Here is a 16,416-nt window from a genome sequence, read left to right as displayed (position 1 = left end):
GAGAGAATCTGTTAACCTGTCTCATGAAGTAAATTCTCTGTTCTACTCTGTTGGCCTGCTTCCTCGCTAGCTCTCCAAGTTGACACATTTGACCAAGTCTGTTAATGTTCCCCAAGATTTGTGGTGAAACTGATTTGTGTTTCTGTCTATCATCTTGATCAAGGCAGGCACCAAGAGAAAAATAGACAAAAACTATAGGTAACTATTTGCCAAGTATACCAGCACATGAAGCATGAAGCCCTGTCAGAAATGGTTTGCATGTGTTCTAGAAGTATGTAGGCATTAAGCACTATAAGGAATGATTTGTCTATGTTCTAGAAGCATGTATATAAACCTCTTAAACTTGTACATTTTGTAAACTTCCCAGTGAAAATCTAATAGAGTTAATTTGAGTAGAAAAATTCTTTATGAAAATATTAGTCTGGTAATTTAATTTAATTCCATTCATTTTTTTCCCTGAATGATGAAATTATGTAGGACATTTGGCTAAGTAACACCAAGGTCAGTTGCAGTGCTGAGTAAGGGCCACTTCTTGTTCCTCTTTAAAACCTAGCAGATAAAATGAAGATTTAGAAAGTGCTCGTGTGAAAATTTGAAGCTTCATAGTAAGTTTCCAAAAAAAATCACTTCTACAACTTAATATCACCCTTAAAAGCAATTGATCACCGTCTCTCTGGAGTGGAGCCTTTCCGATATGCTCCTCTCTGGGATGTGCTATCAGAAGTTGTCGTGCATTTGCTCATGACGCCGTTCATTGCACTTGTGTTTTCATGGAGTCCCATAGGGTGTTGGCTTTTTTTTTTTTTTTTTGACAATGCTTTGATATAGTCCTGCAACTTCTGATGAAGAGGTCAGTGGAGTATTTCTGAGTTCAGGTTAGATCAGTACTCTCAGACGTGTGTGTGTGTGTGTGTGTGTGTGTGTGTGTGTGTGTGTGTGTGTGGCTTCAGGGCACTCACTCAATCTGCACATTGGAGAAACAAGTCAAGCCCACTTCCTGACTCGGTCTTCTCAAGTCAAACTTGCTGGGTATTTTTAACGGGAGTAGGTGCGTTCCCGACCTTCTCAAGCTGCCCAGCCTTGAATTTCTTCCCACCCCTATTGGTGGGCAGTGCTTGTCCTCATGAATGAATTGCAGTCTGGAGTGAGGGACGCATGCTCCAAAAAAGAGATGGCAAAAGGCCACACAACAGTGTCTTGAGTGAATTTCCAGGCCAGAGGGATGGGCCTGCTGGGAAGTACAAGTTATTGCCTGCTTTTCTTATGCCTTTTCCTTATGCCTCTTTCCCATACGCTGTTACAGGTCTACAGGACTGCCCACCACTTGTGTTTATTTTTGTTCTTGTTGTGAGTATTGAACCAAGGGCCTTGTGCATACAAATGTGCTTTACTTCTGAGCGCACCCCTAGCAGGTCCTTGTCCTAGCTCTTAAGGCAGTGCTTCTTAACCTGTGGGTCGTGACCCCACAGAAGTCACATATATTCTGCTTATCAGATATTTATATTACAATTCAAAACAGTAGCCAAATTATAGTTATAAAGTAGCAACAAAATAATTTTATGGTTGGGGTCACCACAACATGGGGAACTGTATTAAAGGGCCACAGCATTAGGAAGGTTGAGAACCACTGCTGTAAGCTACCTTTGTCAGGATTAAGTCTTGCTCTCCTGCTGACCTTGAGGTACTTAGCCAGGAAGTGTTCCTTTGCAAACCAGACACTGGTTTCTTAATTCCATTCCAAACTTCAGTTGAACTATCTGTCGTCAGGTTTCTGTTGCTGCTATGAAACACCATGACCAAGAGGCAAGTTGGGGAAGAAAGAGTATATTTGGCTTATACTTCCATATTGCTGTTCATCTTTAAAGAAAGGATGAGAGCTGAAACAGGGAAGGAACTTTAAGTCAGGAGTTGATGCAGAGGCCATGGAGGGTGCTGCTTACTGGCTTGCTCCCCATGGCTTGCCTGCTCAGCCTGCTTTCTTTTAGAACCCAGGACCATCTACCTAAGGGTGGCCCCATCCACGATGGGCTGAATCTGTCTACATCAATCACTAATTAAGAAAATGATTCATAGCTTTACCTATACCTGATGAGGGAGGTGTTTTCTCAATTGAGACTTCCTCCTCTCTGATGATTCTAGCTTGTGTCAAGTGGCATAAGGGTAGCCAGGATAGGTTTACTTGGGACTCCATGGACTGTACTTGGGATTGGTTTGCTCTGCATTTCCAAGGTTTTACCTAGGAAGTTTGAGACAAGTTTTTCTAGGAAATTTGTCCTTAAGAACAGGACTCCGGAGCTTAGATTTAGCTCAGCGATATGGCACTTGCCTAGCAAGCACAAGGTCCTGGGTTCAACTCTCAGCTCCTGGGGCCTGGGTGGTTGTGTGAGAGGGTAAGACTCTAGATATGGGGTTATAATCTTAGCTACTTGGGAGGCTGAGGTTAAAAAGATCATGAATTCAAGGTCAGCCCGAGCAACTACATGAGACCCTGTCTCAATGTAAAAAAGTAAAAAGACAGTTGGGGACGTAGCTCTGTGGTAGAGAACTTTCCTGGCTTATATCTCCTGTATGGGAAAGGAAAAGAATGGAAAGTAAACCAAACCCAAACAAAATGAGAGTAAGAACAAACAAACAAACAAACAAGCAGACAAGCTAGCAGGGCTTCATTTTCTTAGCGTTGGCAGCCCTGGGCCTGCATATCCGCAGCCCTGATGCCTGTGCCCTGATGCTACAATTACCTGGTGAGCAGTGCACCCTTTCCTTCAGGTTCTAATGCCTCCTGATTCTTGGGCGCTTGTCTACTTAGGCTGAAGGCAGGGGTAGAGGCCAAGAGAGGAATGGGGGAAGGGTGATGGAGGCAGAATCCAATCAAAATACATCAGATATGTGTGTGAAATTGTTAACAAAAATCTACAACCTATTCAGGTATGAAATGGGCAGTCCTACCTGCCCCTCTCGTCACTCTGGTTACCTACCCAGCTCTGTGACACTGACTGTACAGGACAATTTCTTTGCAAAGAAATGCTAAAAGGATTACCATTGTTTGTTTATATTTTTGAAAAATATTTCCAGCTTATTTTTCTTTGTTAAAAACGTGCCTGTTCCCATACCTATATATTATAGTTAATTATAGAATGTGTTGAACTTCACATTTACCACCCTGCCTCCAGTAGGGAAGCTTTATTGATTCTTAGCATTCCTGGCAACACAGTAAGACCTTATTGTCATATTTGCATTTGCTTGGTTTCCAAACTACAGTGTCTAGGGCACCAATGGTGAACACTGGGCTTCTAGAGAAAAAGCAACGGAGTTATGAGGATTAAGGTTAGGAGATCCATACTTAGTATCTTCTTAGTTTATTTATTTAAAAATTTAACAACCTCTAAGGAAATATGTTTCCTTCAAAATCAGAAAAATCATAACTTAAATTTCTCTGAATTTATGAGGAACCAGGCAAGTTTTCTTTCTACTTAAGAAAAAAAAATCATTAGATTGTTGTTTTTGTTTTTGTTTTTTCTTTTTGGGCCAGCACTTTAGTGCCTTCAGCTTTGACAATTCCCTGATCCTGGAAATATAAGATATACATAAGGCCTCTACAGATACTCTTCTAGAAGCCTGGTATTTGACTTAAGAAATCCTTCCAGGCTTCAGTCTCCCAGAATTTGCTAAACTTTGACCATGCTATGAGATTAAATGCTTTTAATCCCTTAATTTTACAAGATCTAAAACAAAGAATTGAAACAAGTAATCATATGAGAATGAGTTCAAGAAAACTTGTTCAAATATGGAATACTTTCTCAATAAAATGTTGGTATGCACACTAAACAATAAAAGAAAAGTTATACATTGGTATGGATAATTTTATATATCATCTTTGATAGAGTATTTTAGCCCATGGTTTTAGCCTATGTCTGTCTCTCTTGTCCTTCTTTAATCTTCTTTTTACTTTTCAACCTAGTCTTCTCTACTTTTTCTTTCTTGCTTCTTTTTTTGCATGTATTCCACTATAATTAATGAGTATTGCTTACATGAGTAAATATACATTTAATTTCATATCTTCTCTGATATTTACGGTTTTTTTTTTCTCTTCTGATCAGGTCTCTCATTTCATTTTAGAAAGGTAGTCAGTGTGGTAGCTATTAAGAAGGAGGACCATTTTCTTGCTTTTTTTTTTTCCAAAAGGAAGGCACCTTTTTGTTTTTCTATTTGACCCCAAATTTGTAATCCTTCTGTTTTAGCCTTGTACTGGTGGGATTACAGATGGGCAATCCCATGCCTGGCTAGAAACACACTTCTTCTTCTTCTTTTTTTTTTTATTAACTTGAGTATTTCTTATATACATTTTGAGTGTTATTCCCTTTCCCGGTTTCCGGGCAAACATCCCCTCCCCCCTCCCCTTCTTTATGGGTGTTCCCCTCCCCATCCTCCCCCCCTTGCCGCCCTCCCCCCCAACAATCTAGTTCACTGGGGGTTCAGTCTTAGCAGGACCCAGGGCTTCCCCTTCCACTGGTGCTCTTACTAGGATATTCATTGCTACCTATGAGGTCAGAGTCCAGGGTCAGTCCATGTATAGTCTTTAGGTAGTGGCTTAGTCCCTGGAAGCTCTGGATGCTTGGCATTGTTGTACATATGGGGTCTCGAGCCCCTTCAAGCTCTTCCAGTTCTTTCTCTGATTCCTTCAACGGGGGACCTATTCTCAGTTCAGTGGTCTGCTGCTGGCATTCGCCTCTGTATTTGCTGTATTCTGGCTGTGTCTCTCAGGAGCAATCTACATCCGGCTCCTGTCGGTCTGCACTTCTTTGCATCATCCATCTTGTCTAATTGGGTGGCTGTATATATATGGGCCACATGTGGGGCAGGCTCTGAATGGGTGTTCCTTCTGTGTCTGTAGAAACACACTTCTTAATCTTCAAATGGTCCTAATAGTTTATATTTTGGGATTTTTCAGATATAAATTATGATTCCAACAGATATTCTGGAAAATACAGAAAGTTCACCGAAAACTGAGTCTAATGGCATGCACATGTCCTTGAAAGGTAGAGGCTACCAGGGCTAGGATCTTCAGTTATGTGATGAGCTTAAGGCTAGTCTAGTCTATAAAAGGCTCCATGTGAAAAGGTGATTCTGATTTTTGTCACCTGTATAAGTGGTTTATTGCAAACTCTTTAATATCATACATTAATACATAGCAACATTTTATTAAGAAAGTATTCCATATTTGAACAAGCTTTTTTGAACACATTCTCACATGATAACATGTTTCAAATGGTATCCTCGTCATCCTTGGCAGGGTAGAGCTTGGCCAGGCCAGGCACCTGAGTGCCTCCTTTGATCAGTCCACACAGGGGTTCCAGTCATTCCTCCTGTATCCTCACTCTTGATTTCCATGAAGGCCATCAGAGTAACTTTACCATCATTCCTTGTCATATTCATACTGCAAATCTTTCTATCACTGCAAATCCTCTTTCTGGTTAGCTAAAAGTTACACCTAGGACTTCCCCTTGTCTAGATTTTGGAAAATCTAGGTCATTACTTGAGAAGTTCATGTCTTGATTTTTTTTTTCTCCAGCAAGTTTCAGGTTGGCCTTATATTTCTTATATATCAAACACTACTTGGTATTTGATAGTTTCCTTGGAAACAGCAAGGCTGCTGCTTTTCCAGGAAGTTGTTTGGATACGAATACAGTGAGTTTGTGTCACTGGAAATAAAGTAAGTATACACATTGGTCCTATGTTATGAGGAACAGGCCTCTTTAGGATCTGGCACAGTTTAGAGGCTGGCACAAGACAGCTTAATTTGAGTCATCTCTTGATGGTAAGATGGCTGAGGGTAATTTAAAGTCTCGGATGCTCTATGAAAGCTGAATGGAGCATGCCAAAAGTTATCTACAAGATGGAAGGTTGAGGTCCCTAGATCTTTGAGCCATTCCACAGGACCAGATGTCCTAGATCAGAGGAAGAGATGAGACAAAGCAAGGCTCACTCAGAAACCCACACGTGTCAATATTCTCCTACTTTATGGCTCACTAGTTAGCGTAATAGCTGTGAGTCTTTAGGGAGATTTCTAGATGGTCCAAGGGACTCTGGGACCCTTTCAGAAGTTTTTAAGCTAGGTATATTTGAAATGGTTAACCAAACTCCTCCATCCGTAGGCTTCCCAATTACATATTTCTATAATAAACAAATAAGTAATAAAATAAAGATTTCTATCAGAGTCATAAATTACTCCCAAAGTCTGGATGCAATGGAATGTGAAAAGGATCCTGTTTGCTTTGGTCTTGGATTAAAGTCCCCCTCATGTATTGCCTCTTCTCTCCCTTTGAGAGGGTTTCTTCTCATAGACTTCTAGTGGGACACTTGCCACCCTAAGCTGTTTTTAATGCTTGAAGTAAATTGATTCCATTGATTTTTCACTATTGTGTAATAAATAATAAAAAACTGAAATGAACTGTTTACCCAATGCTAAAACACTGGTTTAAGGACTTTAAGTGAATTAACTCATTAAAATAGAGCATCATCCCGCGAGCTAGAAGAAGGTCCATCTGCATTGAGAGAGAAACCAAAGCACCAAATAATGAAGTGACTTTCTGGAGGCCCATGCAATGATTAGGTGACAGAAGCAAGGGTCAGGGTCCAGGATGCAAATGTGTGAAGCTTGGCTTCTGAACACCTTCATCTTTTACTTCTCATCAGCCAGAAAGAGTTAAGAAAACAAAACAATGGGGGGAGGGTTGGGAGGGGAACACCCATAAGGAAGGGGAGGGGGGAGGGGGATGTTTGCCCGGAAACCGGGAAAGGGAATAACACTCGAAATGTATATAAGAAATACTCAAGTTAATAAAAAAAAAAAAAAAAAAAAAGAAAACAAAACAATACCAAAAAAACCCTCCAAACAAACAAACAAAAAACCAAAATAACCCCCATGTCATTGTGTATCCTAGGCTTGTCCTCTTGCCACAGACTCCCTTGGTATTGTGATTGCAAGCATATATTAATGACTGGTTCATAGAGAATATTTAAAAATATTCTTCATGAAATGCTTCATCCACCCAGCCTATTCTAGGAACTTTCCCTTAGAGCCCCATTCACTAAAAAGAGAAAAAGAAAAGCTAGATGAACAATGTAGAATAAAATATAGATGAAAAAGCAGTCTTCTTAGTTCTTTCTTCCCCTCGTTCATCTAGTTTAAAGTCAAACATGACAAGCTAGATTTAAGGCTTCTGACATCTGGGTACCAAATTGTGAGTCTTCTCCATAAGGCCAACAGTCGTTAAAGAAACATATGGTCTATCCCTGCGTCCTTTGATGAGCAGAATCCTGCTACTCAAGGAATGCTTAAAATAGTGATCAGAAAAGACAGGTGTAGGGGAGAGAGGCTTTGGGGATGAAATACATTTTTCAAAAGTCAGTGGCATCTCACCAGAGCTTTTGAGAACCTTTTCAGAATGTGTAAATAACATCTACAGAAGTAATGAGTCTGTTCCAGATGGGTCAGAAACTTGGTTGGAAATACTGTGATTTTATGGTGGGCATGAGTGGAGTATAACATATCAGATTGAATGTATTTTAGTCTTTTTCTTCTTTGACCAAAACTCAGAATGTATTAAAAGCCTCTTATATTTTCCTCATTAGCTATGGATTACAGCCACCAAGCAAGGGGTGAGAGCTGGAACATTCTTTTGGTCTGTGTAAGTTACCTTTATTTTGTCAATGTTTATAAAATTACAGTTATGGTTCAACTGATGAAACATCAATTTAAGTCAACTTCATTTCAGCTAAATGTAAACACGCCAAATTTTTGAGAATTATTGATTCAAAAATAACATCCCAGGCACCGTTTCTCACCCTCCTTCCTGCCCTTTCTGTTCCCCCACCCCTTGTCCCATCCTTTGGTTAAGGACACCTTTCTCCTCAACCTACCATTTATTTATTTATTTATTTATTTATTTATTTACTTATTTTTTGGTTCTTTTTTTCGGAGCTGGGGACCGAACCCAGGGCCTTGCGCTTCCTAGGCAAGCGCTCTACCACTGAGCTAAATCCCCAACCCCAACCTACCATTTACATCCTTTATCTTGTTAACCTTTATTTTTGTCAACTTTTCATCTAGGAGTTTGTAATTCTTTTAGATGATTGCCACAGTTTCTGTTATCATTCTTTATAAATATATGAATATACTGTGTTTATTTCGTATTTATTTATTTTGATTCCCAACTTTAGACTCAGAATGTAGTCTTGGACAGCTGAGAGGCTCTAGAGTTCTGACGTTCTACACAGTAGAATAGGGTTGGGGAAACATTTATTTTAAGCCCATTTTCCACCAAATTTCTCGAATTTTCCCAGTGAGAATATGGGGCCGTTCATCCCTTCAGAAGTAACTGGGGACTAATAATTGACATTTTCAAGCTTTTAAATGAAATGTACCTGCTAAATGGTCAACATGTTGATTATTTTTAAGGCCCTTTAAATAAGGAAGGGGATCTGTTTCAACTTTCATGAGATTTTATTCCCAGAGTAATGTTTCTATCTTTTGCTGTTTTTTTCTAATTACCTAAAGCAGTTTTCCCATGTTTGCTTTTTATGCTTCAATGAAAACATCTGACTGGTCCAAACACTGGCAGCAGTGTACTGGGATCTGTTGCGTGTAGTTTTATGCTTTACTCGTCTTTATTCTGGGAGGTGACCATGCTCGGAGCCACCACCCAGCTTCCCTTGAGTCCTTGAACAAAAGACACACAGATCCAACAGAGGTTCAGATTAATCCAGAATGATGCTTTCTCTAGACTTGAATTCAGCAACGGAGGGTAGCCTCTTCGGACGTGAAGGGGTTCAGCTGAAGTATTTTGGGTGATCTAAAGCTAAGACAGGTGCCCATTTAGAGGTAGTTTTTCTTTTCCCTTTTAAGTGGTCCCTGACTTGAGACCAACCAAGGTGTGGCTTGGTTACAATTGATGCTGCTTAATGTAACTGGTCTGTTGTCTACCAAGTTAATCTCCCACAGATTTCTCAGATTTTAACCCTTGGCTGTCACAAATGCATATGGGAATTCTGCTTTGCAGAATGGAGAGGAGCCAAAAACATAATTGATACTTACTCCTCACCCTTACCCCCTGGAATTGCTGCAAAGCTTCCTTGAAAAGGCCTAGTGTTCTGTCTTTGAATGACAATTTTCTCCACCCATTTGAAACCACTTATAAGAAGGTGGCTTTTGTGTGCTCCCAAGATGTCTTTGCTTCTACAGCTATTCTTTTATCTCCATGTCCTGGAAGAGAGCAGGCTCATTTACTTCCACCCCCAACCCCTTTGAAGCTTTTTATAACTTTATAAAATATGATCCGGCTTCTCACTTTTACAAGGAATATATATCAAGGGAATCTACATATAGTCCATTTTGAAAAAAAAATTTTAAATTTAAATAAAACCAGATTCAAACCATAGGTTTAGACTTTAAAGGCCATCTTTTTTAACACAGTTTCTTATTGCAGTCTAGAATTTTATTCTTGCTCTTAAATGATAGTGTTTCATTTCAAAATCATCCCAGCTGACACTGTGCTTGGTTCCTTTGTTTCAGTTCGTTCTCAGAGGCAATAATTCCCATTATAGACTGGTGTTTAGTTTGAACGAATCCTAGTTCTACTACTTGTGAGGTGACTGACTTGGGCATGTGACTGACTCTCTTAACAAATCCATAGTCTCATCTTTAAATAGGAATTATAATTAGGGTGCTGTGGACACAGAGTGAGTTAACTTCTTTGGAGTGCTTTATTAGGTTCCTTGGTACAGAGAGAACAGCCAATAACTGGTATTTGTTTTTTCTTCTCATTATCTCTTTAAGCACTGACTAGACACTATAGTCCCTCACCCTTAAGTTCTTCATTTAGTCAGGCCTTCATTTTCTGGTTTTCAGTTGATGCGTGCGTGTGATGGTGTCTTACGTACTTGTTCTCACCATTAATTCTTTGTCAGTCAATGGTGCAGAGACAATGTCACATCCTATTTTCCTTGCTGCATAGCTGGCCCTTGGTTAGGTTATTCGAAATTCTCCACCCTGTATTTGAGACACCAAGGGCCATATCTTTTTTTTTTTTTTTTAATCTGTGAGGTTATTTCCAAAACACACTGAAAACTTTAGAGACAACCTTGTCTAACTCCTTTTAGCTATCGGAGCATGAAGACTGAGGTTGTGAGATGTAGCATTTAAGCTCACACTCAGGATGGACTCTGGAGTCTTCATTGTTGCAAACAGAACCCTAGAGGGTGGGTGGGGGTGTGGTGGTGGAACGTTTACTCAAGAAATGATAAAAATATTCCTCTGCTTTTCATTTCAAGTAGAGGAGGATGACTCCTGCCATGGTCTTTTTGGCAGGAGAATCTTGCATCTGGGTTTATATACCTTAATTATATTGTACCTTTTATAAACATTTCATGAGTGATTGTTTTCTTTCTATAGAACTAGAAATCCAGCATATGATTACATAAACTAGGACTTTTCTTAACATTTCTATTAACTCTTTGATAACTTCTTATATTATGTTTTGATAATATTTTACTTCCCACCCCTTCCCATACCTCCCCCCAGATCTACCCCATCTCTCCACCTGCATGACTTTTTTATTTTTATGCTTTAAAAATCCTGCCCACCAAGCCCACTTGATGCTATTGATGCTGTCCACATACTCATGGGTGTGAAGCCATCCATTCCAGCATTGTTGAACTAGCAGAGGTCAAAGCCTCAAAGAGAACGGACTCTCTTCTTTAGAAGCCAGCAACTCTCAGTAGCTCCTCAGTCAGGAGTGGAGACTGGCAAGCACCAACCCCCTCCATGCTAGAACACTGAGTAGGTACTACAACTAGCATTTTGCAAAAGATAGGTACCTTGTCAAAGAGTGAGAGTTCTGAGCTTGACACGTGTTCAGCTACCCTGTATTTCTCCACTGATACCAGGAGTCCATATTTGTGGTGTGACACCTCACACACACACACACACACACACACACACACACACACACACACACACAAGCATCATTCAGGTAGACAGAGAAAGGAAGTAACATGAATAGCTGGGGCATTGGCTTTTTTTCTTTGTAAGTGAGGAAAGAATTCAAAATATGCAATTAAATTTATTTTGTTCTGATACAACGGATTTTTAAAGGATTAAATTCCTTAAGTGATTAATCTGGCTTTGCTTAGTCTGTTTTTATTTCTTTTATAGGACATAATAAACAGGGCCCCATTTATTCAATGCCAGTGTAATATGTTTACAACAGGATTTATTTTATAGTAAGCGTGATTTTCTGGTCTTGGAGGTCATCTCTAGACAGAGAGGATTCTAGGGTCGTATCAGAGGCCGAGAGAAGAGCTAAGTGGAGCTAGGGGATGGCAGGCACAGAGAGAGGGTTCCTAGCTCTAGTCATTTGCCACGTTTGTGAGGATCTATCATTTTTTCAGCCATCTTGTTGATGTTCTCTGAGACCAAAGATTTAAATGGTCTACCCAATAATTTTCCTCACCACAATAAAACTAGTGCAAGATTGGATTCATCATGAATTAGCCTCTACGGTCTGATTTTAGAGCAGAAGAACATTTTGTGTTCCTTGTTGTGGGGGGAGTGACTTTTTCTCAAGTCAAGATAGTGCTTAGCTTGCTAGCATCCTAAGAGTACTCAGCCCAGGGCACTGTCCTGTATTAGCCAAGAGCTCCTAATGCTATTACCAGGCCTAGGGTAATTATGTTCAACAGAGAATGGTAGTTTAAACACAAAAGCCATTGTGCATGAAGATTATACCCCCTCTGTCAGTCTTATAATTATGTGTGCCTGCTGCTTTTGGTAGATTTACTTTGGTTTTTTGCCCCTTCAGGAGCATCCCTCATGAACGGAGGATCCTAACCATTCTTCAGTGGCTTTCTCTGCCAGACAACGAGAGGTATTTGTTCTCCTCTCTCCTTTTCTCTTCCTTCTTCAGGACCTCTCCATCTTGGGCTAATGCTGGACAAAGCACTGGGCGGACTGTGACATAGAAGCACAGCCAAGGATTGATGTTATTAAAAGTTTTGTGCTTATTAACCTTAGGCATTATTTCCTTAAGAAGGTTTCAGTCACCAGGGGATCATTTAATTACAAGGATTATTCCAGCTGCTAATCCTGGTGACTTCAGTGGACCTGAAACAAGTTGTTGGCTTTGATAAAGGACTCAATCCTCGGCATCTCAAGGACTGAAAGGCATTAAGCCTGAATGTCCCCTTGAACATAGTCAGTTCGTTCAGACGGTGACCACTGTGTTTTGTTATGTAAGGGGATCAGAGTCCCTAGTGATGTTCGAATATTTTCATCATGACTTTTAATTCTTGAAGTGGCACTTGCCAGTTATCACAGTGAGAAGTGGTGTGGATGAAGTAACAGGAAGTAAAAGTTTTCCACTGTGCTACTCACTGAGGGTGGGAGACTCATTCAGTTGGAAGGATTTTGTTTTTAAATTCTTTCCGGTTAACGTTTAATGATGGGTTTCATTATGGCATTTGCATGTCCATGTGTTACTATACTTTGCTTTTCCCTATTTCCTTTCTATCTCCTTCCTTTGTGCTCCCTAACCCCCTTGAAGTGCTTGTTTGTTTGTTTTATGTGTGATATGGATTGCTCTGTGTAGCCTGGGGTTGACTCTGGTTCTGATTTTCCCACAGGCCTTCAGTTTATGCCTTCTACTCAGAGCAGCCTGATTTTTCTGGACACAAGTACGGCCCTTTTGGCCCTGAGGTTAGTAGTTTCCCATCTGCCTGAGGAGAACTCATGTTCCTGGGCCACCTAACTTCCAAAACCTTATTTTAGGATTTTGTACAAAGTCTGGGAATTTTCAAGTCTAAAAGATATAAACATTGTCAAATAATTTGTAAAACGGACTAAAAACTTGAAAAAAATCCTTAAATGTGCTTGTTTCTTTTATAGGAACTTGATTTCAGATTGCTTTACTACAGAAACATATCCTAAACATGGTGCTGTGGGGAATGGGGGAAATTGTAGCCATGAAGGAAGGCGTTGGTAGTATAGGTGAAGATTTGGCTACTATTGGCTAGGACAGAAGGAATCTATGAACTGAATTTTAACTCCCTTAAAATGCTTACACAGAAGGGAAGTTATTTATCAGCCTCAGGAGTCTTATTCATTCACCTGACACATAGTATAGGGGAGATACATTTTATGGGGTATTTGGACATAGATATTCATACTGTGAAGCCATCAGCCCTCCAGAGATGCAGATGATAAAATGCATTCTTAAACAAGAGAGATGCTCCACTGGAGGCATGTGACCAATGATGCTAGTGACACTCTGGTTACCCTCAGCCATTCCAGTGGAAGACGGTGCTTTTAAGGTACAATTCACTAGAACATCATGTCCAGGAAATGGTGGCGTATTTTGTTTTCATTGATTCAGGATGGAATTCTTCCTAACATTTCTATGTAGATCTCTTACAATTGACGAAGTCTGCAAGTCAAACCTTTAAAATATTTTAAATGCTTTTCATTTTCGTCATGGGACACAGAGGTCATAGCAGCAATGCAAATACTGTTGCGAGCTGAGAAAATTTATTTAAAGAGTCTTTGTTGATGCCTACTCGCTCCAGTTCTCTGGAATCTCAGTTGCTCTAGCTAAATTCATGGTGGTCAGCCTAGGGATAGGTTAAAGATGCAGATAAGTGTATCTTGATTGAAGTAGTTCTGAACAAATTGCTCCCATGTCTAAACAAAGGCAGTGAATACTAACAAGACATAAGGATTTCTGAATGCTACAACATCAATTCAGTGGCTGGTGATTTTGTTTTTTAAGTAGCAGAAACTGATAACTATGCGAAACTGTTCACAGTTTAAACGTCTTGAATCACAGAAGTCATATAAATCCAAGGTTCCTTTATCCTTTTGATGCTTAGGCATTACTGCATGATTATGAAATGCAGATGATAAAATGAGATAAACATCTGTATACATGAAGCACAAAAAAGCAAGAATGATTGTTTTATCTTTGGGAAGACGTTCTTTGAGCTTAATTTAAGGTGAACTGAAGAAGCCAGATTTTTTTTCCAAAGCTAAAAAAACCCACCCCACTAAACAGCTAAATAGCTCCATTGCACTATTAAAAAGTCCTATTTTATTGGAATAATATCCTTTAAAAGAAAAAAAGACAGGAATTGGTATTGATATAGCCATTCGTTTGAAAGTCGAGGCTGGTACTTCAAGAGGTTTGAGGCTGTTTAAGTTTCTTGGTAAGTGGAGGATTTGTGTTAGACTCTCAGACTGTGAACCTTCCCACAGAACCAGCCAACTTTTCCCACAGAACCGGGGCATCAGAAAAGCCATCTATCAATAACTATGTTCAAATTATAGGAAACATCACCTATGTGGCAAGAGCTGGCTCTTAACGCTGCACAGTGGTTATAATACATTTGACACCCTAAATCCCACGGCTTAGCAGTAAATGTTCTTTTTCAGGGGCATCTCTGGCTTTGTGATACGTGTGGTTTCGTTATAGCTACCTTGTGAAAGCAGATGCATTTTGACTAAGAAACAACCCAGTTGTTTTGAAGTGCTGAGCAGTGACTAAATGATGCAAGGTGTAGAATGCTTTAATTTGGTACAATGATGGTTTCTGTGTCCATAATTGCTTATAAACAGACAAGCCTTCTTTCCATAGTGTTTTGAATTAACAATTGTAAGTATTCTCATTATGGTTTTTTTTCCCCAGTATTAATAACTTCTTCTTGCACCTGGAGTTTCTTCCATAGCTTCTGGGTAACCATTATTGATTGTATGCCCTAGAGAATCTCATAGCCTGACCATGTTCTTATAAAGAAAAGGACATTTTCAGATTTTGACTCTGTCTCATGCTTCTGAGAAGCTTCTACTGCAACCAAGACAAAAGTAGTTTGTTCTGCTAAACTAGAGCCAAAGCAAGCCAGCAAAACCTTTCTTGTGTGATAAGCTTGAATGGTTCGCATACCTATTTATCATGAACACATATGTGCACATATAGACATCTATGTATCATCAGACATCTTAAGTGTGCACGAGTGCACCGTCCACACTAGATGAAAGATTACTAAACTACGTAACTTTTGACAAAGAACAGGAAAAGAACTTGCGTGAGAAATTTCACGGAAATGATTCTAAGTAGCCAAGAGCTCTGTGGCACAGTAAGATGAATGCAACTGAAGTTTGTGCTTTATTTGCTTAATATTTGAGTACGCTTGTTTTTCAGGGTGAGTCTCAAAAGCTCTTAAGTGAGATGGCCAAACACGGGGCTAACAGTTTCGAGAAATGGTGTACTGCTCCTGCTTTCATAGTGTAATGGTGAATGTTCAAATATGCTTGCTTTGGATTATTGGCACAATCTATTTTTTTTTCCTCTTTGATCTGTGCTTTCTCTGTGACCTCTTGTTCGGCTGCTCTTCTGGGCCTAGAGGCAGAGCTTTGGCTGGCTGGTCCCTACCTTCAGATGGTAAAGAATCCTCTGAAAGGCAGGGAAATTTGCACCCCGCCCCTCTCCCATTCTGTCAATAACCTCAGGCTAAAACTTCTAAATTCAGGCTGAAGTATGGCTGGACAGTGAAAACTTAGCTTTCTGTCTACCTCTAACATCCGAAGAAGGAGAAACATGCCTTTGTAATGACTGGATGAAAACTCCATCTGCTTACCCTCCGTTTCTTCTGCTCTTCTAACCTGCTGCAATTGGAACGGTTCTCTTTGGGCGTCTTTTGGAATGTTGGAGTTTCTCGCAAATGGCTTAGTGTGTCTGATGGGCAGATTCGAGCGCTCGCAGAATGTACTCAAGTGACCATGACATGGAAAAACCCTCTTCCTTTTTCCTGCTCTTCTCATGGAGATTTGCCTAAACTAGAAGCATTAAAACCAAAGCAAACCAAACCAAAGTCTACAGGGCTGTGACTTCTGATCGCTCTGCTAGAAAGAATGAGATAGAAACAGAAATGCTCATGCAGCCGCTTGTCCTGAGAACAGAGCAACTGCATGGCAGATGTTCGCCTTGGTTACACTAACACCGTTCCTTTTCCTGCCCCTGCCTGCATCCCAATGGCTCTTGGAACAGTCCTGCCAAGAGATAAGGTAGCTAGGTAGACAGCAAGGCCTGCTGCTTTTATTCACCGTTGCACCATCAGCAAATCAGGGGCTGGTTTTCTCCAGCACTGGGGCCTCTTCTTCACTTAATGGTTAGCTGCTACTGCTCCCTGGATTTCCAAATAATACTTATAGAACCATGTTGTCTCAGACAGAGAGCCCATTTTCCATAACAAGAGTCTGAATGAAATCTTTCAAAGAAGGTTTCTAAACACATAGTTCTATGTGTTCCTCTTTTCCTGCTGAAAGTTCTGATGCATATGAGTTCATTCAGGACCAATGGGGACTGCTTATCA

The 16,416-nt window shown here is 40.1% G+C and overlaps 1 protein-coding gene across 27 annotated transcripts in view; it reads left to right on the top strand.

Annotated features, from left to right (window-relative positions):
- Nucleotides 1–16,416, top strand: part of Enpp2 (ectonucleotide pyrophosphatase/phosphodiesterase 2) — a 123,260-nt gene that overhangs the window by 67,619 nt on the left and 39,225 nt on the right. For 25 of the 27 annotated variants that reach the window (NM_057104.3, XM_087559264.1, XM_087559262.1 and 22 more), the window contains 3 exon segments: nt 7,633–7,688; nt 11,859–11,924; nt 12,679–12,751. In NM_057104.3, coding sequence (NP_476445.2) covers nt 7,633–7,688; nt 11,859–11,924; nt 12,679–12,751 — 195 coding nt within the window. 27 annotated transcript variants of the gene reach the window in all.

The sequence above is a fragment of the Rattus norvegicus genome, chromosome 7, assembly GCF_021556685.1.
Source record: "Rattus norvegicus strain SHRSP/BbbUtx chromosome 7, alternate assembly SHRSP_T2T, whole genome shotgun sequence".
In the NCBI taxonomy this organism is placed as follows: Eukaryota; Metazoa; Chordata; class Mammalia; order Rodentia; family Muridae; genus Rattus; species Rattus norvegicus.
Note: the sequence above shows the minus strand (reverse complement) of the source record. Positions and strands in the feature narration are given on the sequence as shown.